This window comes from Quercus lobata, chromosome 2 (genome assembly GCF_001633185.2).
Source record: "Quercus lobata isolate SW786 chromosome 2, ValleyOak3.0 Primary Assembly, whole genome shotgun sequence".
Classification (NCBI taxonomy): domain Eukaryota; kingdom Viridiplantae; phylum Streptophyta; class Magnoliopsida; order Fagales; family Fagaceae; genus Quercus; species Quercus lobata.
This window is the reverse complement of record NC_044905.1, coordinates 36,916,270-36,941,003: the sequence shown is the minus strand read 5'-3', so window position 1 is coordinate 36,941,003 and position 24,734 is coordinate 36,916,270. Positions and strand designations below refer to the sequence as shown.

At 33.0% G+C, this 24,734-nt stretch overlaps 1 protein-coding gene and 1 pseudogene across 2 annotated transcripts; one reads left to right on the top strand and one right to left on the bottom strand.

Moving 5' to 3' along the window:
- Window positions 1-1,277: 1,277 nt before the first annotated feature.
- LOC115975492 lies at window positions 1,278-6,149 on the top strand (annotated as a pseudogene).
- A 4,952-nt stretch (window positions 6,150-11,101) lies between these two features.
- Window positions 11,102-23,528, bottom strand: LOC115975493. 2 transcript variants are annotated; one of them, XM_031096279.1, is made up of 9 exons: window positions 23,305-23,528; window positions 23,048-23,099; window positions 21,887-21,960; window positions 20,362-20,463; window positions 18,381-18,524; window positions 15,835-15,886; window positions 14,579-14,652; window positions 12,097-12,192; window positions 11,102-11,446 (listed from the first exon to the last, which is right to left on the bottom strand). In XM_031096279.1, exons 1-9 carry the CDS (start codon window positions 23,427-23,429, stop codon window positions 11,392-11,394), a joined length of 774 nt encoding a protein of 257 aa, XP_030952139.1. In that variant the 5' UTR covers window positions 23,430-23,528; the 3' UTR covers window positions 11,102-11,391. The 2 variants fall into 2 exon arrangements, with proteins under 2 accessions (XP_030952139.1, XP_030952140.1); XM_031096280.1 differs by lacking the exon at window positions 11,102-11,446 and adding an exon at window positions 11,499-11,761.
- Between the last annotated feature and the right edge of the window lie 1,206 nt (window positions 23,529-24,734).

The following is a 24,734-nucleotide window of genomic DNA, read 5'->3' as shown; positions in this document are numbered from 1 at the left end:
AGGTTACGTCATTACACATAATGTGTTTTAAGCGAGGGAGTCAATCTTGTACCGGAGGCTGTATTGGTTTGACCAGTGGAACGATATATTTCGGTACCAGTCAATATCGATGTACCGTTTCGGGTTTACCGTTATTTTTTATATTTATAAATGTATATATGTGTGTGTGTGTGTGTGTGTGTGTGTGTGTGTGTGTGTGTGTGTATTAATAAATATAAAAGTTTACCATAAAACATTACCTCAATTCATAACAAATTATTCATGGTTTTAGACTTTAGCATCAATTTAAAAAAAAAAAACACAATATAAATAATAGAAAACTTAATTGTTCATTGCATACTAAGAAAACAAATAATACTAATAAGTTAATGCAAATAAGTTACCATTTTGTCCTTACAAAAATTCAAAAATTACAAAACTAAAAATAAATAAAAAATTTAAAAAAAAAAAAAAAAAGCTTTTTTTTTTGTACTAGCCGGTAATGCCCAAAATTAGCTGATACATGGCCAGTACGAAACGTTGGTGTTTCGATACCAGTACGATACATACTGGCCGGTACCAATACCATATCGACTACCTTGGTTTTAAGAAAATGACCAAAAACGGGGGAGCCTGGATTTTTTTAGGTGAAATAGGCTGCTTATCCATATAGTGACCAATGGTAAATGACTGGCAGTGGAAGTGATGTTATTGATAAAACTCTATAAATTATCGAGGTTTCAATGTTTTTTTTTTTTTTTTTTTTGGATTATTTGTTACTTATTTGTCAAAATTAAGTTAAATAAAGTTATGTCGTACTTAAAAATAGTGAGAATAATTTTAAAAATTATACACACAAAATTAGAGCTAAATAAGAAATTAAAAAGAAGAATGTAAAGGCAAACGGACTACTAAGCACAAAGTACATATAAGTCTTTTGTTATATATGACATTATTTTCTCACACTCGTTAGTGTAAATGGTGTGTAAATATCACTCATTTCACGTTTTAGACGTATACATCAGTAAATAATAAAAATAAAAAGTGTAAATTAAAAATGTTACATACACAAAATATACTCGAATAAATATAAAGTAATATTTTGCCCTTTTGTTATCTCTCATCAGCAGGTAGCTAGTAACAGAGAAAAGAAGACACCCCCACCTAACCTACAACCAGAGTTCAAATTTCAAGCTGTACTTAAAACCATCGTAACAAGAATTCAACATAACTAAGACAGGACGTACTCAACCTAACCATCCAAGTAAAAATAATAAGTACACATAAGTTCAACCTTCATAAATAACTAGCTCTCAAAGACAACATAGCCAATAGCCATTGCAGAAATTAGAACAACTGGTCCTTAAACCCTTAAACAGTATAGGGGTGGCGCTCCAGAACTGAGATTATGAGTTTGCCTTCAGGGTTCGTCAAGCTTCTGCTTCTCTACGGGATATTTTTCCTTGGCTTGGCTCAAGCTAAAGTCCATTACCATGACTTTATTGTGAGTACCTCTCTCTCGGTTTTTGGTTTTTGTTTCCGGACATTGGTAATATAGAATGAGAAATGGTTGTTGCACACTGTGAAGTACACACACTACTCCAAAACACAATTTTAATTATAAATTTAAGATTGTGAAAACATGACTTGAAAACATGATTTCATAATTTAATTGAAATTATGTTTTGAATCCACAGTTTCAAATGACATAGAGCACATATACCATATGTGTAATTAATTGTGCTCATATTGAATACTATGAAAGTATAATAAATGCATATATATTCCATTCTCTCATGTAAAAATGTGATACACTCTTCCGCTTTTAATATTTAAATAAAATTTTATTTGTTCAAATTGTGTAGTTGACGGAGACCAACTTTACAAGGCTGTGTAGCAGTAAGAGCCTGTTGGTTGTAAATGAAAGTCTTCCGGGCCCTGTGATCCGTGTAACAAAAGGGGATACTGTGTATGTAAATGTACATAATCAAGGAGACTATGGTGTTACTATTCATTGGTAAAGACTCTCTCTCTCTCCCTCACTTACAAAATATTTGTACCACTTTAACATTTTTTTTAATACCTTTTCTATTTCTCTTTTCTTTTTTTTAATGATTGAGATTAAAAACATTTATACTACTTAATATTTGTACCGCAAAATATTTGTACCATTTTAACATTTTTTTATTTATTAAAAGTAGTTATTTTCAATTTTTAATCTCAGCCATTAAGAGTGATTTATCTGTACAAAAAATTAGCATAGATGTTTTCCTATATTAGTATTAATATAAGTACTCCTACATGGTTATGGTATTGAAAGAGAAAAAGATTCTCCAATAAAAAAAAATAAATAAAAAATAAAATAAAAAAAAAGATTCCGTTTATGCATGTCTTATTGTCTTATTCCCAATTTAGTAAGTCTTATCATTGACCCTTAGGTCTACCTGAATATATAGTTATATACATCAACTGTAATTCCATATACTATACTCGTTGGTCAATAGTCAATAGTCAATGGTCAATGGAGTGTCAAGTGGCAACAGCCACAAAGGATCTTTAGCCTACAAACATACGAACGGTTAGTAAATAAATAGTACCACACACCAATCCTTTTTTGTAAATAATTAGTACATATTTATTTATTTATGTTATGACTAAAAGGAATAATGGAATATTATTTTATTTTGCTCCCTCTATTTATCACCACCATTGTAATTCATAAGGAAAAAACTTTGTTTTATTTTTGTGGTAATTTGATAGTTATTCAACAAAGGAGGGATTTGAACTATAATCCTCTTAATAAAGGAAAACATGTTATACTACTAAGTTATTAGATTCTTAACAAAAATGCCCCTTCATCCTCATTCAAGAGTATGTATTAAAATTTAGGTCTATAACTATAATGTTGCTCCAAAATTTGTCTTCTATATATGCTTGTTCTCTTTTACTATAGAAATAAATAAAACAATGCAAAACTGACAAATAGCAAAATAAATAAGCCTACCACTCTATTGGTTTATGTTGTATAAAAGACGAAAATGAAATAGTAAAAATTTATATTACAAAGAATATAGATAATTCAACAACAAAAAAAATGTTACCAACTTTCTCTCGGAATCCCAATTATTTTAGAACTAAAATTTTGGCGATGTATGAATAACATTTTGAATTATTTTCTTTTATCATTTTTATTCCTTTTTCTTATTTTTTTTTTTATTTTTATAATTCAATAGTTGGGGAATGAGGGATTAAAAACTTAGACATTTCTTTTTAAAACATAGGAAGTGTTAGTTAAATTATAAGGCTCTTAATTTTATTTTCCCTTCTTATTTTCTAAACAAACATGAAAAAATAGAGAAAATTTTCTAGTGGTCTTCACTATAGTGGTAAACCAAAATTAAAGAATTTCATTACCAAATAATGAAATTATTGAAAGATATTATAAAAATATCTAAAGAAATTATGTTTTCTACAGGCATGGAGTGCATCAACCAGGAAACCCATGGTCGGATGGTCCAGAGTACATTACACAATGTCCAATAGAACCGGGATCAAACTTCACTTATGAAATTATATTTTCGGATGAGGAAGGAACCCTTTGGTGGCATGCTCATAGTGACTGGACCCGAGCTGGTGTGCATGGTGCTATTGTCGTTTTGCCAAATGAGGAGACCGGTTTTCCATTTCCTAAGCCTGATGGAGAAGAAATTCTCGTGTTAGGTATTCAATATAATCTAAACAGTCTTAATGCTCCTAGAATTTTTCAAACTTAAGAATTTCTAAACGCAAACGTTTGTTGTTCTCATATGCTTAAACTATTAGTACTTGTTGAAACTCCATAAAACCGCTTATTCAACGCCATTTAATCTAACCTTATATGATGGTATTATAAACAGATAAATATATTTAAAACCCCTTATATGATTGTTAACTATGGTGCAATGACAACATGGTCAAATTTTTTATCTCTCCATCCTGTCCTAGCCATTTAGGTATTCGGATTGTTTGCTAACCTTGATGTATTAGCACGCATAAAGATATAAATATGTAATCCCATTCGAACAATGTCTAATATCATGCATTTCTTCTCTTGTACTTGCAGGATCTTGGTATGTGGGTGACGTAAATGAAGAAGTTGCCGAAGACCTCGAAAATGGTGCTGATACTCCTCGATCTGATTCTTACACTATCAATGGCCAACCGGGAGATTTTTGTGTGTGCTCTAACGGTAGGTGGACACACTCACGCTGAATGAGGAAAGATGCACAAAATCTCAAACTATTGAACGTAACTCCTAAACATTAATTACTATTGCACACGCTAAGTTATACACTACTAATATACACACTCCAACTGAAATTTGAAAATACAATTTCAATTATAATTGTGAAATTCACAATTTCATGATTTCACAATTATAATTGAAAACACAATTTAAGTAATGTGTCCAGTACAAACATTGTGTAACTATTGCCACTCATTCCAAAATACAATCAATATTCTTGTGATGCAGAAAGTACTTACCGCTGGCAAGTAGATTATGGCAAGACCTATCTTCTTCGTTTAGTCAATGCAGCCATGAATGCAGAACTCTATTTTGCAATTGCTCAACATAACCTCACCGTTGTAGGACTGGACGGATCATACGTTAAACCTGTAATCACTGGATTTGTGATGATAGCTCCAGGACAAACAATGGATATGTTGGTCACAGCAAAGCAGCCTCTTGGTCGCTATTATGTGGCTGCTAGACAATATGATAGTGCTAGGTCCGACGTTACAGACTATGATCAAACAAATGCCACAGCAATTCTTGAATATAGAGGCAACTACACTCCCTCAGCAGATCCAATATTTCCGAGCACCCTTCCATCCTATGAAGACTTCGCTCCTGCAATGAGCTTCACGAGTCGTCTTAGGAGCTTAGCGAACCGCGACCACCCGGTTAATGTCCCAAAAAACATTACTACCAGAATGTACATAGCAGCTTCCATGAACACTGTTACCTTTGACTATGAGGGAACTACTAAAAGTGGTCTTGCTTCAAGCTTAAACAATGTCAGTTGGATTAACCCCTCCACTGATGTTCTACTTGCCTATTACAGGTATTGCAATTTCTTGTACATATACTATCAAATTACAAACTAAAATAACTTCTGGCTAAATTGTTGTGTGAGCTTAACTAGTTAACCCAGTAAACACTATGTTTATGTAGTTTAAATGACATTATGCCAAAATCTTTTAACACAGGAACATGAGTGGGATTTACACCCCAGATTTTCCAGACTATCCACCGGTTCTTTTCAACTTCACTGCAGATGAGGTACCCGATTATACCACGACTACAATTCAAGGGACCAAGGTGAAGATATTTGATTATGATGAAGAGGTGGAGATAGTGTTTCAGGGTACTAATGTTTTTGATGCATCAGAAGATCATCCAATGCACTTGCATGGATACACCTTCTATGTGGTTGGCTCAGGTTATGGGAACTTTGATAATGTGACTGACCCAGAAGGCTACAATTTGGTTGATCCGCCTAAGATGAATACAGTTTCACTGCCTAAGAAAGGATGGGTTGCCCTTAGATTCAAAGCAAGTAATCCTGGTATGTCACCTAATTTTTATTCCGTGGAGTTAGCCATTTGTGATTTCTTTTACACACTAGAAGCTTGCATTTTCTTATCTTTTATTTTGTATGCTAACTTAGATTCATAAATGGATAAATTCTTGCAGGGGTATGGCTATGGCACTGTCATTTGGATCGACATCTAAGCTGGGGTATGGACACTGTCTTTATAGTGAAAAATGGTGGCACCCGTGAGACGAGTATCCGCGAACCCCCTCCTTACATGCCTCCATGTTCGAGTTCTGCAATTAGGCTCCAAAGGCTTGACAACTCGGGTGAAAAAATAAATTAGAGACCATTAATTAGTTGAACATCTCCTACTTATGTTTTTGAACTGAAGGAGATTGAAGCTTGGAATAAAATTACGGGAATTGTAACTAATTTGTTTATATCTGTATTCTGTACTACCAGAGGCAAGGTCTATAGCTAGTCTAAAATTGTACCCCGCTACTATTGAATGTCTTACTGAAACAAATATTCAATTCTTGGTTAAATTGTACCCCGCTACTATTGAATCTGCTCTACGAACAATTATGAAGACATAGTGAGCGTTTGGGCAGGGCTGAAAGTTGCGTTTCAGCCCTGCGTTTTCATGCTTTTTTTTTTTTTTTTTTCCCTCTGCACGTGAACAGTAAAATCATTGCACAGGAAAAAAAAATACTATTCAAGCACTGTTCATGTACTGTTTACATACTTTTATGGGTCCCACGACACTATTCACATATTTAAAAATTATTTTGCTACAGTGTTTTCAGTTTTCAGTTTTCAGTTTCAGCAACAATAAGCTCAATCCAAACGGACCCTAGTGTAGGTTTGGATTCAGCATTTCCGCTGAATCCCGCGTCACGTTTTCCTTTTTTTTTTTCTTTTTCTTTTTTTTTCTTTTTTTTTTTGCTTTCACGCGTTTTAGGGAGCAAAATTTACTGTTCATGAGACAAATTTTACTATTTATGCACCGTTTATCACTGTAGCTGCACTGTTCATATATTAAAAAATATTAAAAATGGATCCCTCGGTACTATTCACACATTTAAAAATTATTTTGCTACAGTATTTTCAGTTTTCAGTTTTTAGTTTCAACAACAATAAATTCAATCCAAACGGACCCATAATCAGTTTAGCAAAAAAATGAAGACAAATAATCAATTCCAAAAGAAAACAGTAATAAAGGTAACGATAGTAACAGTGATGGGACAAAATGAAAAATGAAGTTTCATGAGCACATTTGGAAATTAGATTGTCAAATCCTCACTTACACAAAACATAATCATGCAAGTTATGTGGAGGATTCTGGCATTTTACCCCTAATTTTGAAAAAAATTAGCAATATGTCCCTGTTTGCAAACTATATAGGAGCGTGCCCCTGTTTCGATACTCGATTATCCTAAAATCGAGTTCAATTAAATACTCGATTTGTAGAAAATCGAGTTATGCCCGATCAAACTTAAAAAAATATATAAAAAAAAATAAATTTCCATGGAACTCGAGTTCCAGGAAATCGAGTTCCATGCCAAAAAAAAATTTATAAGTGTGATTGCTCTATATTCAGGGAGTCCTATAGTGGCGTTTTTAATCCCTATAGTGACGTTTTAAGGCCCTATAGCGGCGTTTTTCTGCAAAAATTTTTACAAGTGTAATCGCTTTGTTCTGGGTGCCCATAGTGATTTTTTTTTAGGCCCTATAGTGACGTTTTTAAGCCCTATAGTGACGTTTTGGAACCCTATAGCAGCGTTTTCCTGCAAAAAAATTTTATAAGACCAAGTTCAAGGGGACCTATAGTGGCGTTTTTAAGCCCTATAGTGACGTTTTAAAGCCCTATGGCGGCGTTTTGGAACTCGACTTCCCTAAAATCGAGTTCTATGCTTTTTTTTTTTTTTTTTTTTTAGTTTTATTTGTAATAACTCGATTTTCTACGAATCGAATATTTTAATGAAACTCGATTTTAAAGTAATCGAGTATCGAAACAGGGGCATATCCCTATATAGTTTCAAAAAAGGGGCATATTGCTAATTTTTTTCAAAATTAAGGGCAAAAGGCTAGAATCTCCAAGTTATGTGGGAAAAAGAAGACCGTGAAAAAGGACTAGCCATAATTGGAAATGTGCTTCATTTTACACTAATTAGGCTAATCAAATTCTGCAACCACTTCATCTCAGAACTAAGAGATGATCATATTTGACACAAAAACAATCATGTCCGTAGCTAGTAAGAACATGTCACATGCTAGAATTGAGACCCACCCATAGATATTTTGTGTAACACGAAACTAGTGACCATTATGAGTGCCACATTATTACTCGCTTTAGTTTGTTTGGCGTAAAATGATTTTAGTGGGAAAATATTTTTGGCTAAAAACATTTTCAAAAAAACTGGTTGTTTTAAGATGTTCAGTTGTGTTCTTGAAAATATTTTGGAAATCATTTTTTCCGACATTTGACTTGTACGAAAAATCACAAATTTTCTTTTACATTGATATTAATTAAATAACAATTTTAATTCAACACTTTCAAATATCAATGCAAAACAACTAAAATCAACCTTAAAAAAACACAATCAAAATAAAATTATTGACAATCAAAATATAAGTGGTGAAGATAAAAAATAAATTAATTAATTAAATAAAATAAATTTTTAAAAAAAAAAAACAAACAAACAAACAACAAAAACTATCAACTAAACTTACACATTTATATGCATAACTATAAACTCTTGAGAATTGGTTTTGTGTGATTTTTTAAAGTTGGGGGCAATTTCCAAAATTTTGAGGTATATCAAGATCATTTTAGAGATTTCAAGAGGCATTTATTTTACTTTGATACACTATTTAGATAACTAAAATTTAGAGAATTAGAAAAAGAGTTTTCCAGTTCACTTGAAAAAGAATGATTATTGTCAATCTCAAAACATATGAAATAACTGTCCCAATTATTATTATCCCTAACTAAAAAAAATATCATCAGATATGAAATTATAAATGTCTCTAACACCTACTAAATGATCAACATTATTGTGGTTTTGAGAGGGGTTTTTTTTTTTTTTTTTTGGTGTGTTTTAGGGGTATTTTAGTCTTTTTCAAGGTTTTGAAGGCATTTTGGTGATTTGAAGGTATCAAGGTTAATTTGTAGATTTTGGAAATATTTTAGTCATTTTAAAATTTTCAATATTTTAGTCATTTTAAAATTTTCAGGAGTAGCTTTATCATTTTAGAGATTTGTTTAATCATTTCAGAGGATTTTAGGGAGTATTTTTGTGATATTAGAAGTTTTGAAAGTATTTTGGTCATTTTGACAGTTTCAATGGCATTACAGAGATTTTGACAATATGTTAAATACATTTTTGTCATTCTAGAAGTTTTTGTTTTATTCGGTATGAAAATATTTCAACCCTGAAAGAGAGTGATCTTTCTAATCAATAGAAAATTATTTTTGTAAGGACGCGATTCGTGACGGACCGTAACAGTGTCGGGTTCGCACGTGAAAAGGCCCCTAACAATATCATTTGTAGAGCGTGGGTTTGGAAGGCTAGGCCTTGTTCGATAGGCGGTGGGTTTTTCGCGGTGTTCGTATGAACTTAAGCTTTCCTACACCCCTGGAGTCTTTCTCCTGGAGGTGGGCTGGGAGGCCCTGGTTTCTGGCCATTTTTCCCAACCCCCTTTTAGGTTACTTCTTTTTCCTTTTATATTCGCCTGCGTTCATTGTCCTTCGTCCACGTATAGGGTCAATCTTTCCAAAATTGATACTTGTCCCATCAGCCTATCCCCCAAAGTCGTTGGGGATGGTTGTAAAAGCCAAAGAATGCGGCTCTGTCAGGTTCAGAGCATTAAATGGCAATAACAGCAGTTTTCCCTGGATATTTTAGATCTTTTGTCCTGGTTTCGGTCCTATACCGTTTCTGCCCTCCTTTCAGAGGGGGAACTTTGGGTCTGCCGAGGACTGAGCCGTCCTCGGCGATGTCCATAGGCTATTTGGTCGAGTTTGGGCCATAGCCCTCCTCGGCTTGGGCCTTTGGATTTTCCCCAGGTAAATGGGCCCGGCCCGTAAATCGTTTGGGCCCCACAATTTTCAATTGTCCTAAATGCCCGATAATGAGAAGTACAATTTTTAGAATAAGACATAACATTTTTTAGAATAGGACATACTTTAACAACTTTGATTAGAATTTTTTTTTTTTTTTTTTTTTGAGAAAAACTTTAATTAGAATATTGAGTTGCCCATTTTGTTTAAGTTCTAGTTTGGCAAAACTAATAAATAAAGAAGGTTCCTATATTCACTTTGGAACTACATATTGTGAGACATCTGAATCCATTACCTTTCCTATGTGATACTCAAGGCCTGTTTGGATTGAGGAGGAATGGAGAGGAGTAAAGTAAGTTGATTAAAAATAAGCTAATTTTGAGTCAATTCTACGCTACTCTCTCTCCCTCCCTCCCCTTCAATTCAAATAGACCAAATCAAATAGACCATCAATGATGGAGTAAGTAATCAAGGAACAGAATAACAGTCAGATTTACTGAACTTCTTACATCAGTTCTAATCACAAAGCCACATGACATAGGCCTAAAATTCAAAAATAGATTAAGCTTATAAATACAGGGAGAAAGATCACAGGAAAAACATATTGGCAAAGGAGTCATTTTAAGTCCAAAAAACATTATTTTGCACAAAGAAAGCACCTTTATGGTCTCTCTTTGTGGGATTTGTCTGAGTATTAACATAAGCACAACATTTTGGCAAAAAATGTAATATTACCAAACCCAAAGCATTGTGCATGTCCCCTTCTGTGATTGTCTAACAATCCATAGTTAAAGGGTGGAGATGCCATTGCAAAGCTAAGCTAATTCTTAGCTTTTTGGGCAAACTCCCTTTGACCCTTTAATACCAAGTATAAAAGGAGGCTACACTCAGCTAGGTACTAAAAAAGAGATTGATCTCATCTGGGACCTGACATCTATTATTATCATATATATATATATATATATATATATATATATAAGCTAGTGTTATGGGATAATTACTACATTCAAAAATTACAATGAAGAAAATAAATGCTAACTTGGGCTTCCTCTTTTCTTCTTTACTTTTCCTATTTTCTTTTCATAGTTTTAGTCTTTTAGATTATTCAGAGCAATAAAACATTACTCCATTAGTACATATTCAAATTCAAATGTCTAAAATGAAACATCAACCCCATCCCCAATAACTTCTTCTCTATTTTTTTTACCATTCTCAACCTGTTTGGTAGAATTAAAACAAAAGTACTCAGGTATTGCTGTAAACTTTGATCATGAGATTTATCTTACCAATTCCCAACAGTTCTATTTGGTAGGTGATTGATGCATGAATGAAAATTCAAGGAACACCATGATCGAATAATTAGATCTCCATTATTGTTACCAGCTTCAGCCAGTAACAATATATTAGCCAAATTCGAGTTAGTATAAACCAGCTAACCCAACCCCTTGACCTCCCAAACAGCTTGAAAATTTTTTTAAGCAAGCAAATCCTGGAGTAAATAAATTTAAATCAAATCCAACTGCAATCCAATTTACAACCAAGTTTACAAACACCAATTCATTTTAGGAGTGATTTCAAAACCTCAACTTTTCTTCTTAGATTCCACTATTACTAATAACTACTCTTTAAGATTTATCAAATAACAAGATTGAAAATTGGTTCTACTACAGGTAAAACTTGGTGAGGAAACAAAAAACTAAAATTTTGGGCTGAATACTCAAGACAGTAAAAAGTTCTTTCCTTCTGATGGCTTAAGGTGTTTGCTTCCTTCTATTTGTCACCATATGCGGTCTCTCCGTAGGATGACCAAAGACACACACATTTCCTGTATCAATATGATTCTCCAATAATTACAATCCAAGGAAAATATTCTCACCAACACGAGGGTTAATATATAATACCATCATAAAGCAGAAAACAGAATTCTACACCCGCCTACATGTTTACGTCCAAGAAATTACAGAATTCTACACCACCACCTCTTTAAGTACCAGTACACCATATACTTGCACAGTAAGTGCGCTATATATATATTAGTTAGGTTCAAGTTATTAACTTTTGCCAATATTACACCGCTTAATACTTAATAACTTTCTATTGGATTTGTTTAGTGACAATTGTCTCCTTATATATTTCATGCCTGCAAAATATCAAGATGATGATCGATCAATAACCATCTCATCTATAAAATGTTTAAATTTCAAGTTTTCGTTCTATAAATTTTTTTTTCTTTTTTTTTTTTAAAAAAAAAAATTAATTTAGGGATAGAATAATGAGTTTGGTGTGCATGTCAAAAACATGTAATCCAATTTTGGATTTTCCAAATATAAAGAGGAATTTAGATATGTAATATATATAAGACCTCCATGAGTCTATGATAATCATAAAGAATAGGGTAAAAATGAAAATTTCAAACCTGGTCTTATTTCTTACATGAACACAAAATTCAAAAGTCAAACACTTTACATGTGATACCTGTAGCCACTGTAACTATTCAATAAAACAAGGTAGATTGGATCTTGGGAATTGAGCTGGAAAAGCTTCGAGGCAATGTAGACAGATGTGGTAATGCTAAAACAATGAAAAATACAATATATTAGTAATCAATCCAAACTACATTGGAATCGAGAATAATTTTATGCCCTATGCTGGTGTTAAAAGAGCATGCACCCAAAACAATAACATAGGAACCTGTCCAGTGAAAAAGCTTCACACTTGTAGTTTAATATTTTTGTTATTACTATAATGTTCTACTGTAATAAGACGAGTAAATTCTTATCTCTTCTTCTCACAACTTTATCAAATGAACATTCTCTAATGATGGTGTAAGCCTAATACTGAAACACCCGTCCATCTATCTCTAGACATGGTAAAAAACAGGTACGAGTTTTGGCAAAACACATGATATGCAATCTTGAAAGAACAAGAGAGAGGCAATGCAGTAGTCAACGGCAAATATCTAACATTGAAATTGTAGAACTTTATCATTGACAGAGAGAAATATCAGGATGCAATACTGATTTAAAGGTCAACTGTTCAAATTCAAAGGTGGGGACAGGTAAAAGCCAAAGTCATATCTATATCCTTGAAATTGATGCATCAATTTTTCAGCTACAATTTGTTATAAATAAATTATTAACAGCATAGATTATTAACATTAAATTATGAAAAAACAAAGAAACTCCATTAGATAAATTAATTCATGGTTTCTGTCCCAGATAGGAAGTAATAAACAACATCATATCATCATGTTTTCTGTCCATGATAGGAAATGACCACAGCAACAATAACAACAACAACATCAGCAACAAAATGCCGGATGTCAAAACCATTGTTTTCAACAACCATTGTTTTCAACAATCATCATCTTGGGAAACATAGAACTAAGCAGTATTATTTTATTTTTATTTTTGATAAGTAGGAAAGATAGAACTAAGAAGTATTGGCAATACGAAAGTAATAAAATGGGTGTATTTGGTTACAATCCAAAAATCAGCATATGTGCTAGTTATGATTGATGTATAAAACAAGAATGATGTTATCTCATAATTTTATGTTGGGTTAATTGCAGAAATTCACCCTAAATTATGATGGTCCTTACACTTTGCGTTCCAAATTATGAAATTTGCAATCACCACCCCAATTGTAACAAATCTTGCAAATTACAACCCACTGTCTATCTGGATGTTAAGTTTAACGTTCAACTGCTTTGCACTAAAATGACAAAACTGCCCTCCCAAAGTGAAATTTACCAAACAGCCCACAGGCCACAGGTCTGTTGCAGAAACTCAGATTTTGATTCCTTTCTGTGAAACTAAACTCATAGAGGTGTTTTCCATTATCAAAATTGCCCCCATATTTTAACTTCTTGAAAAATGAACAGTGACATGGAGTTTAGTGGCCGAGTGGGTGAAACACATAATTGTACAATTATTTAAATTTTTAAGATTTTAGATTTACAGTGACAATCTTGCCCATTCATGTGTAGTTATAAATATGGGTAAAAAACCACCCTAAACCTCTCTCGCTTCCACTCTCACTACAATATTTTATTTTAATTTCAACAATCTGTGGGTGAGCTCAAAATTTTGTTTGCAGTCAAAGTCTGGGTTCTTTTGTGTTTGGTATTTGATGGACCTGCAATTGGTAAAAATGGGTTTCGATTTCATTCATAATAGAAAGAAGTTGGTTCTTCTATTCACCGCTTTTGGCTTCGTCATTTACAGTCTCTGAATGGTTTATCATCTACTTTCAGTAACTCACAAAAGTGGGAATTTAAAGCTTTTTGTCAGCCTTGCTTTCTATAGCCGAAGCCTTTTACTATGCTGGGTCTAGATTTGCTTTTCTTGATGTGGGAAGATGAATTGTTTGAGATTGGGTTCACTCCATTTACAAGAAATGAGCTATAGGGGTGCACTAATTTGAAATAGGGAGGCAATAAGAATGGAGGGTAGTTTAGTAAATGTAACTGTGGGAGATCAATTTTTACATTTAACTGGCTGAGGGTTTACACATGACTTAAGACTTAACATCCAGATGGTAGTGTGCAAAAGTTACAAGGTGTATTACAATTGGGTGGTGACTTCAAGTTTTCATGGTTTAGGTTTTGGGGTGCAAAGTGCAAGTACCCCAAAGTTTAAGGTAAATTTCTACAATTAACCCTTATATATTTATGTAATAAAAGTCCAAAATTTGCTAAGTACATTATAATATAATTACATATTTATAAGCAAAAAATTATAGATTTACATAGTTTACTAGAAAATTTTAAATTTAATGAAGGAAAATCCCAATATTGATTTGCATAAGGCATTTCAGTCAATAAAGTTCCACATAGTACTCATCAAAGACAGTGAAACTCTAGTTTCATAACATTACACACGTAACAAATTACATGTTTCCATTACCAGATAAATCAAAGGGCAGCTAATATTTGAAATCATGAGTGAGAAATTACCTGCCAAATGATACCAACAGAATTATCCAGATCATTGCAGAAATCCAACTTGATTCCTTGTAATAAACCCAAACCTGATATTTAATACAGAAGGATGAATATACTAATTATTCAAAAAAGAAATCATAATAATGATACAAAAATCCAAAAATGTCATGCACTTACTTTCTAGGAAAACTTCAGACATATTGCTGTTGTATTTCATAATCTCAAAAGTTTTTTTTTTAAATAATTAGGAAGAAAAGAAAGAAAAAGTTGAATTTGAGTAAAATTATTGTTGAGCAACATATTACTGATCCCATTCATCCCAAACCAACTGTATAAGTCAAAAAAATATAAAATTTTGCAAGGGGCTCAAAACACACTCAAAGTTCATTTTGAGGTTCTGCATCATTGCTATGGGAACCATTTGCACCTTGATAGTGCTCTCTTGAACATCTGACCAGCCATTAACTGTTTGCTTTTTACAAATAGGAAGTTGATTAAACAACCTCTCACTACTACTCTGCCTAGATTTTAAAGGACAATTGCAGGCAATGAATACACACTATATATTTTTTGTATTTATGAAAGATCATATGTCCAACAAAAGATGGAGCTTAAAGCAATGAATTAACATGAAATTTAGAATTTTGTATTGCAATACTGTTATCATATACTCCCGTTGTTCCATTTTGTTTGTTCAATAGATAGTAACATACAAGACTATATATATATAGTAAAAGATATGTGGTATGGAATACATATTATCAACTAGCAAAAGATATGTGGTACGGAATACGTATGCATTTCATTTAGTTCAAGGTTTTAAATAATGTTTTAAAAATTCGGCATAGCAAACATATATTGACATACATACATATAGATATTTTACATATTTGAATAAATGTTTTACATATTTGTTCACTAACTATTGTCCATTATTCTATTTTTACTTTGCCCAAAATATTTGTCCAGTTTTAAAAGTCAATGGTTATTAATATACTGATTTCCAAGCATACCCCTTCCATTTTGAAAAACGTTTATATGTTTCTTTAAAAAAAACAAAACACAAAATGATGTTCCCTTTAAAAGTGAAAGTTTGTAAGACAAACAAAACAGGACGTAAGAAGATGAAAGTTTCCATGCACATAGTTACTTCTAAACTTTCTAATTAAAGTTGACCAATTAATTCTCCTTCATCGCAATTTAATGGTGACATTATTTGCTTTCAAATAGCTATGAAACTGCAGAGATGAAGGCACTTAGAAACATACCGATAGGGCCACAACATTGATATAAAAGTCAACAAGTGTTGCTATCATCCACCTGCAAGTATTTTATCAAAATCATTACATTCACCTTACAAGTAAATGACCTTCACAGACAAACTTGAAAAGAGACATATTACAGACACAAGCATGCAAACGTTGCCAATGAGCTTTAGCTCAAATGGCATCTCCTCCAACTTAGAGAACAAGGTTGCTGGTAAGGCCTTGAGTTGAAAACCCATTGCATGAGTAAAACATGCCAATTTAAAAAAGAAAAAAAGCTAAATGCAAAAGTTCTGCCAAATATTGCATAGTTAGTATACCATTTGAGAATGACAAAATTGTTGAAAATGTACACATATTTGTTACAAAAAGTGAATGAAATGATTAATATATATATTCTTTTTTTTTTTCTACTAGTTAGGCATTGGAGCCTCGACCTAAAGCTGACCATTTAAAAAACCCATTGAAAAGCTTCTATTATAACCCACGTATAGAGTGCTCCACTTAGCTTCTATTAGCGCAGTCAGCAAGGCCATAAAGTATTTAGTTGGAAGCATAAGCCCGGAAGTTTTTAGAAACTTTCACTTTCAACACGCAAAGAAGATGGTTATGTCACTAAGCATGCCAGCATAGAGGACACTAAAAGCATAAACAAGACAAAAACTTACTGCAGACTTAAACAAACTTTCAGTCCCCCTCTAGCATTTATCTAATCAGGTCATAACCTAAGAGGTCTTTTTATAGGGAGATTCAGGGAGCTACTATTGTCTCTTTCCCATGGAAAGGTATTTGGTCCATGAAGAATCCCAAGAGGGTGTCATTCTTTTCGTGGACAATAGCATCAGGAAAGATTTTTACTTTGGATAACCTTAAAAGGAGGAATTTGTCATTGTTTAATTGGTGTTGTATGTGCCAAAGTAATGGGGAAATGGTGGATCATCTTTTAATCCATTGCAACGTTGCTTATGCTTTATGGGGAGATCTCTTTCAGATGTTTGGGATTCAGTGGGTCTTGCCAAGGAATGTTGCTTCTTTGCTATTTATCTATATAAATTGGTTTGGCAAATAGGGTTCCGATATTTTAAACATGGTGCCAGATTGTTTGATGTGGCTTGTTTGGAAGGAGCAGAATAGTCATACTTTTGAAGATATGGAGAGCTTATTGGATCAATTGAAAACTTTGTTTGCTTGTACTCTTTTGATTAGTCCTAGATTTGGGGTTTCACACAATGTTCTTCTATTTTAGAGATTCAAGTTTCTCATAGATTTTCATTTTGAGTTTTCTGTACTTTTTTAACACTTTTTGTTCATCATCGTGAACATAAAGTTTATTTGATCATTAATAATACTACATTACTTACTTATCAAAAAAAATAAAAGGGGAATGCCAGCAATCTCCAACAAAATCAGACAACCCAACCAGAGCATTCCATATCAAAATATAAAATTTAAGAATCCATGAAATAATTTCTTATTATTCTAGATCTTAATATAATTTCATGTTATTCTAGATCTTAATATAAAAGACAGAATATTCATAATTGAAAAGTAACATACAACCAGACACAATAGACAAAATTTTACTTAGTGCATTTCTCACAAAATTAATAACAAACTAAGAAGGACTCATAGATGTTTAAAAAATTCTGACCAGATTTTTCCTCCTCACTCCAAAAGAAAAGCCTAATGAAACAAAACTTGAGCACATACCACTGGTTCATGTAACGTGAGTGACCCTGAAACTATCTTATCTTATGCTAGGTGCATAACCTGCCATCCATCCCTTCAATGTGCAATACTAATCCATGTTCTAGGTGACTTGCAGATTTACCGTGACATTAGCTACTGAAAATAACTAGTAGGAATACAACTTAATTTATTATTTAGAACTACCAATTTGAATATGATGTTTAAGATAACCTAGGCATTTCATATGGCTCCTAAAAGATAAGATGGAAGACTAGGGAAGACATTCCTGGCCTGTCTCACTAAACATGGGGTTGGGGTATGTTTAGATGTCTACAAAGTTCAGTCATGCCTAATTCCATAGGCAGAAACGTCTTAAAACATAGACATCATAGCATGACAGTATCAGAGCCTGATAACCAAAAATAATTGCATATGACACAAGGTTAGGCCAAGGACTGGAAAAGATATGCTATATTCTACAAAATTTAGTGCAGCAGGTTGCTTGCCTGTACTGACATGATTAGAGGTAACATCATGTTTTCTAAATATAATTTAAGAATTCGTGCTAAATAATTAATATTTCCAATCATCTGACGAATTCTTTTATATAAAATCTTTTTGGCAAAACTAAAACTTACCTGTTATCCCAAACATAAATACAACACAAGAAGGAAAAACAAAAGTATGAATACAACATGCATGAACTCTCTTCTTTTGTATTTGTTATGAACATTTTTTCTACTCTAACAAAAATGAGAAGAACCTGATGATATACCTATAAACGATAATATAGAACTGTTATTGACAAGTAGCATAACCAGAGGATGGTACTATCCATAATGATTAAAATAAATACTTACGGAGTTAAAAGCTCTTTGCGAAAGGGAGAACCATCAGTCAAGAGAGTATAAACCAAAGTTCCCAACATCAAACAACCCAAAATAACGAAAAGGATCCTCAGAGTCACAACAAAAGAATGATTCCTCTTTTGTTGTGTGTCATCCCTACACAATGAGTATTTTTGAAGTAAATCACACTTTTGGAGAAAAGTGAATGGAAAAAAATAAATAAATAAATTTACTGAAACATGCAATCACATCTTTCTTCATTGACAAAATCCTACAGCACAAAAAGGTATGATTTATCTAGTAACCCATTGAAGAAGGCAATAAAATAATGATTTACCTGGAAACTTACTAAGATTACTAAAGCAAAGCTCCATCCTTTTTTTTATATTATAAATTCCATCCAAATTTTTATTTTAAAGGATGCATAGCATAATTTTCTGTTTACACAAAGACAGATGATCTATCACAATTCAAAATGATACATAAATAATGCATGGAAAGAGATGTTTTAACTCAGGGATAGTGATTTTAACTCAACCACTTGTTCAACATGGTTAATCCATTCCTCTCTCTCTCTCTCTCTCTCTCTCTCTCTCTCCATATGAGACAGAGAGGGACAGGATGCAAATAAAACAACTATTGTGTCTCTCATACTTTCTTTTCCAGCTGAATAGCACATCAACCGCCTTATTTGGCATCATCCTTTGAACTACAAATAAAGTGAAGAGAATGATCATAACACTCTCACATAGTAGCAGACCATCTAGTGACTCACTACTTGATTTACTCATGCAACAGCAATCCAAAAAAATAACATTCCTTTTGATGAAATTACCCACAGTTAGGATCTTTTCCGAGGCAATTTCTCTTGGAACTTTTGTATGCCAGATACTCTTCCAAGGAAAATCACACCCATAAAACCCTCTAATTATCTTATAAAAATAATGGACATCACAGTGACCACTATGGGTCAACCTCCAAGCTATCCTATTGGCCATACTATTTGATGGAAGATCAGAATATAGAAGATCAAAAGACAAATAATATAATTTGAGGTCCCAATTCTGACACACGCATACAAATCAGATTCCATGCCTGAATCCTCCCACTGTCCAAAGAGTCCTAAACACTGGCTAAAAGGAACAAATCATAATATAGATCATTTGGCAAAACATGAGCACAACACACTTGTTACACTTCCTGCTAAACTTGATAGACCTTAAACCTTGCACCCATGACAGCCTAACACTTACGACATCTGCCATAATAAATCCCTATATCTCACACATAGGATGATCCCCCTCCACATTATAACCATTTCCCCAGCTATGTGGGATCATAGGTACTTAGTTTTCTAATTCCCAACCTTCCAAATCTAATGGGAGAGCAGACAAGATTTCAATGCACTAAATCAAATTGCAATTTATCTACAGCCCACCCCATAGAAAAATCTCCTATATAACTTCTCTAATCTATTAGTCAAATGGGTTGGGATGGTGAAAAGGGAAAGAAAATAGAAGGTAAGTTATATAAAGTACTTTGATGATAGTGTTCCTTGAAAAGTTCAATTTTTCCCATCCTATCAAGAACCTTTCTATCCTCTCTACAATAGTATTAGTAAAAATTTAAACTCAATGAATTCAAAAGAAATTTGGTACCTTTTTCCACTCTCAGATAGTACACAAAAACAGCTTGTGAACCATACTGAAATTGTAAACCAACAAACTGAAGTACCTCAATCCTCTTCAATCCAGTAAAGGAACAAATTTAAGAAATTATAAAAACAACAGTGAACTGAATCTTCATGCCTCCACAAATCTTAACAGGGAAAAACTAAAGGAGAAAAGGGAAATTGGAATAACTCCAAAATTTAACATAGAAGACAAGCTTATAGATGATTTAAAACCTACCATTTTATTTCAACACAAGTGCATAAGAACATCTACCTGCATAAGAAAACTAAAAATGCATACCTGTAAATTTATATACATACTTGCCTGGATGCCGCAACAGAACATAATCCATGGGATCTTGTAAATTTTGTTCAGATGGAACCTTGAGGAGTTGCATGAGAATGTAGGCACAAGTAGTAATGCTGAAAATTAAAAACCATTTTACTTCCATCGAAAGATTGGTAGTGCCATAAGCATGATAAAAATAATGCTCAAAAGCTCATTTACAAATTTGATACTTCAACAATAACACAATATATACATAAAAAACTTAAAATCTTTGAAGATGCAAAGGAATCAAAGGCTCTCAATGCCGCTTTCACCTTAGAAATATTAAAATATATATATATGAACCAGAAAATCAGCGAGAAACATGTTCATAAAATGAGTGTAATGTTATGATGGATAAATGGAAATACAAGAAAAGAAAAAAGTTGAAATAGAGAATTTTGCTTAATAATAGGAGTGGCCCCTATAATAAAAGGATGAGGAAGAGTCACTTGAGATGATTTGGTCATATACAAAGGAGAGTGATTAATGCACCAGTTAGGAAGAGTGAATTGATTCAAGTCAAAGGGGAAAAAATATAAAGGAAGAGCTAAAATAGCACTAACTAGTAAAAAAGGATATGACAATTACGGAGGTGACAAAAATTATGATTTCAAATAAGATAGAATGACAGAAAATTATACATGAGGGCAACCCCAAAGGTTTGGAACTAAAGTTTGTTTGTTGTATTAAATAGAAAATATTGAGCCAAATTTGCAATTATGAAAAAAAGGAGAATAACAAAATAAAACCAAAGCTTCAAAAGCACAAAGCAAACTAAATAATTTCAAAAATGAAGCAGTCAGAATAATGAGATAACATAAATTTTTCTGTTTTGAATAATATTAACAACTTTTCTAAAACATACGAATAAATAAGACAGCATAAGATAATTGTATCTCATAGATCATATCCAATGTCAGTAGTACTTCAGCATTACCAATTAATTTTTTCCATGTTTCACATATGTCAATCATGTCGCTTGATTCCATAACCAGAAAAGTACTACTGTTTACATAAGTCTGACTAAAACCTTGACCATGCGAAAAAAGAACAAGGAAAATTCTAGCAAAACATTTTGGAGAAAATCAAAATATAAAAACTGCAGAACTAAAGAAGGAAAAACCAGGTTCCAAATACAAGAGAAGTAGCAACTAAAAAACAAGTGCGTAACAATCTTTGTCAAATATTAGTCATGATCCAATCATTCATTGAACTCAGCAAAATAATTTTAGAAAAGTACTCTTTTTTTTTCTTTTTTTTTTTAAGTCTATGTCACTCAAATAATCCCCCATTCCCTGAAATAAATTAATGTTCAAACCTATTCTTGTTTCTAATACTTTGATGTTATGTTCATTTGAATAACAGAAAATAGTTTGTGGCTCAACATAATCTCATGGGATAACTGAACACAGCCTTCAAGTCGATAGACCTTCCTACAATATGTCGACCCTAAGTTGTAACGTTTTCAAACAAAAAATAAACTTCAACAGATTTAAAAGCAAATAACAAAAATACCTGCCAAAGCATACTAGCAGAATTATCCACGGTATTGCAGTGATCCATTTAGGTTCCTTGTAGAGAATCCATGCCTGATATGGTAGATGAGTATGTGAATTCAAATAAAATTTTATTCAACAAGCATAAATAAGACTGAAATTTTCTAATAAGACAATGTCCTATGACTATAATTAGGTATCTAAGCTTTCAATTAGTTCATGCACTTCATGTATAGTATAAGATACTTTGGAATTTTTATTACACATGCATATATTATGCAACAAACAATTATATGTCCATTTTGAAGTAGACTTGAGGACATTCTATATATAAATTGATAGCATCCAATCATGGTTTTAAATATCAAACGAAAAGCCCATAAGCTCTTCAAGCACTAAAACAACAAAACAACGAATTCATGACCCTTCCATCACTACCTCCAACTTAGAATCTTCTACAATAAACTCTAGAAATAACATTAAAAAAAAAATCCTAGATAGATTGCTTCATCATACCTTGTAAAAAATTAATGAAATTTTGATGGTTCATTCATAGTACTAGCTAGTTTTTTTGTCTCAAGTTTCTTAAAACATATGTTCACAAGTTTTCCTTTGTTTCATTTTTTTTAAGCACAATATTAACTTAAATGAAAAAAAAAAAAAATATATATATATATATAGGATTTAAACCTACAAAACACATGCTCCTCCATGATGATTGCTCTTCATCTCATACTCTCTATTTGATTAGACAAAATAGAAAACAAAACTTTCATTGTTCTATCTTATCATTCCAATTACCCAACTCTTAATTTAAAAATAAAAAGACACAAAACAACTATTGAGTTTCCAATTAGGGGGCATTTGGTTTACCGTGATGTTACGTTATGTCATAATATTACATTTTTATAATCTTATATTAACGTAATCTCTAGAAAAAAAAATATAACATTACTTTTACTTACCTATCAAAAAAATATATATATATATAACATTACATTATTTAGGAAGATAATAAAATTAAAATAATATGATATATTTTATAATTTTAAATTATGATAATGTTAGAAAAAATAAAATAAACTAAAAATTTAATTTCACGTCATCGCAAGGCCTCGTCACAGCAAACCAAAAGCCGTGAAAATGTAGATGGTGAATAATACAATTGCAAAAAACATACCGCAAGAGGTACAACGTTGATATAGAAGTCAACCAAGGTTGCCACCATCCACCTGATCATTCAAATTTCAATTTTTAGTTTTGGTGTTTCTTGAACCAAAAGAAAAGAATTATCTCTAAATATATATATATATATATATATAACCCTTAAAAAGTAACAGATTTTAACCAAGAATAAGCAATTAATCCACAATAAATTAACCAAAAACTAAGGCTATTTTAGTAACATGGTGAGAGAGAGAGAGAGAGAGAGCGTACGGGGTGAGGAGGTCTTTACGAAAAGGAAGATCATCGATGGAGATGGTGTAGATGAGAGTAGCCAACATAAGACAACCCAACACTGCGAATACACTTCTTAACCCAATTTCCAATGAACTCGCCATCGCCCTCCCTTTTGCCAACTAAACAAACTAACTAACTAACTAACAAATATTGCTGCCAAGGCAAACAGACTCAAAAAGAGAGCATCGTTGTTCTGAAAAATGAATATATATATATATAAAGAAAAAGTGGACACCACTGCTCCACGTTGCTTATCGGGTAACCTCCTGCAATTATCCGTTATTAAAATTAGCTTCATCACGCACATTTTACGTTTTATATGTAGCTTTTTTATTATTATTTTAAGTTTAATGTAATTTTTCAATTTAAATTTATTTATTGTTAGTAAGGTTATATAGAAATAAACTTTTAAGAAACTAAAATTTAAGATTTGAAAATAAGTAAACGATTAGGTTTAGCATGCTCTAGTTTTTAGGAATAAATGTATTAAACATGCGTGATATATATTCAAACAATAGTGTGGGGCCCAAATGATTTATGGGCCAGACCCATCTACCCGGGGAGGATCCAAAGGCCCAAGCCAAGGAGGGCTATGGCCCAAGCTCGACAAGATAGCCTATGGATACCGCCGAGGGCAATTCAGTCCTCGGCAGACCCAAAGTCCTCCCAGAAAGAGGGGTAAAAACGGTATAGGACTTAAACTTGGAAGAAAGATCAAAAATATCCAGGAAAAGCTGCCCTTACTGCCATTCAATACTCTTAACCTGACATAGCCGCGTTCTTTGGCTTTTACAACCACCCCCAACGACTTTGGGTATGGGCTGATGGGACAAATATCAGCCTTGGAAATGTTAACTCTATACGTGGACGAAGGACAGTGAACACAGGCGAATATAAAAGGAAAAATCAGTAACCTAGAGAGGGGGCTGGGAAAAATGGCCAAAAACCAGAGCCTCCCAGCCCACCTCCAGGAGAAAGACTCCATGGGTGAAGGTAACCTAGACACGCACGAATACCACGAAAAACCCACCGCCTGGCGATCAAGGCCTAGCCTTTTAAACCCACGCTCTACAAATGATATTGTTTGGGCCTTTTTACGTGGCGCGAACCCGATACTGTTACGGTCCATCGCGAATCGTGTCCTTACAATTGGGGCCGTCTGTGGGAAAGGCTTGTGTGTTGGTATAGGAGGTGGGTCGATAGAGTTTCTTTGTTATTTCTAACCGTTGGTTATAGAGTTCTAGTATAAAGTTCTGCTAGGGGCTACGTTTCTTGACTAGGGGCTTGGCTGAGGAGCTAACTCCCTTAAAACCAAGGTCCCCCGTAAAGAGCAAACTAGGCACTTGGTAGCGTTAATCGTATGGATAAACTCTAGGGGCTTGGCTGAGGAGCTAACTCCCCTAAAG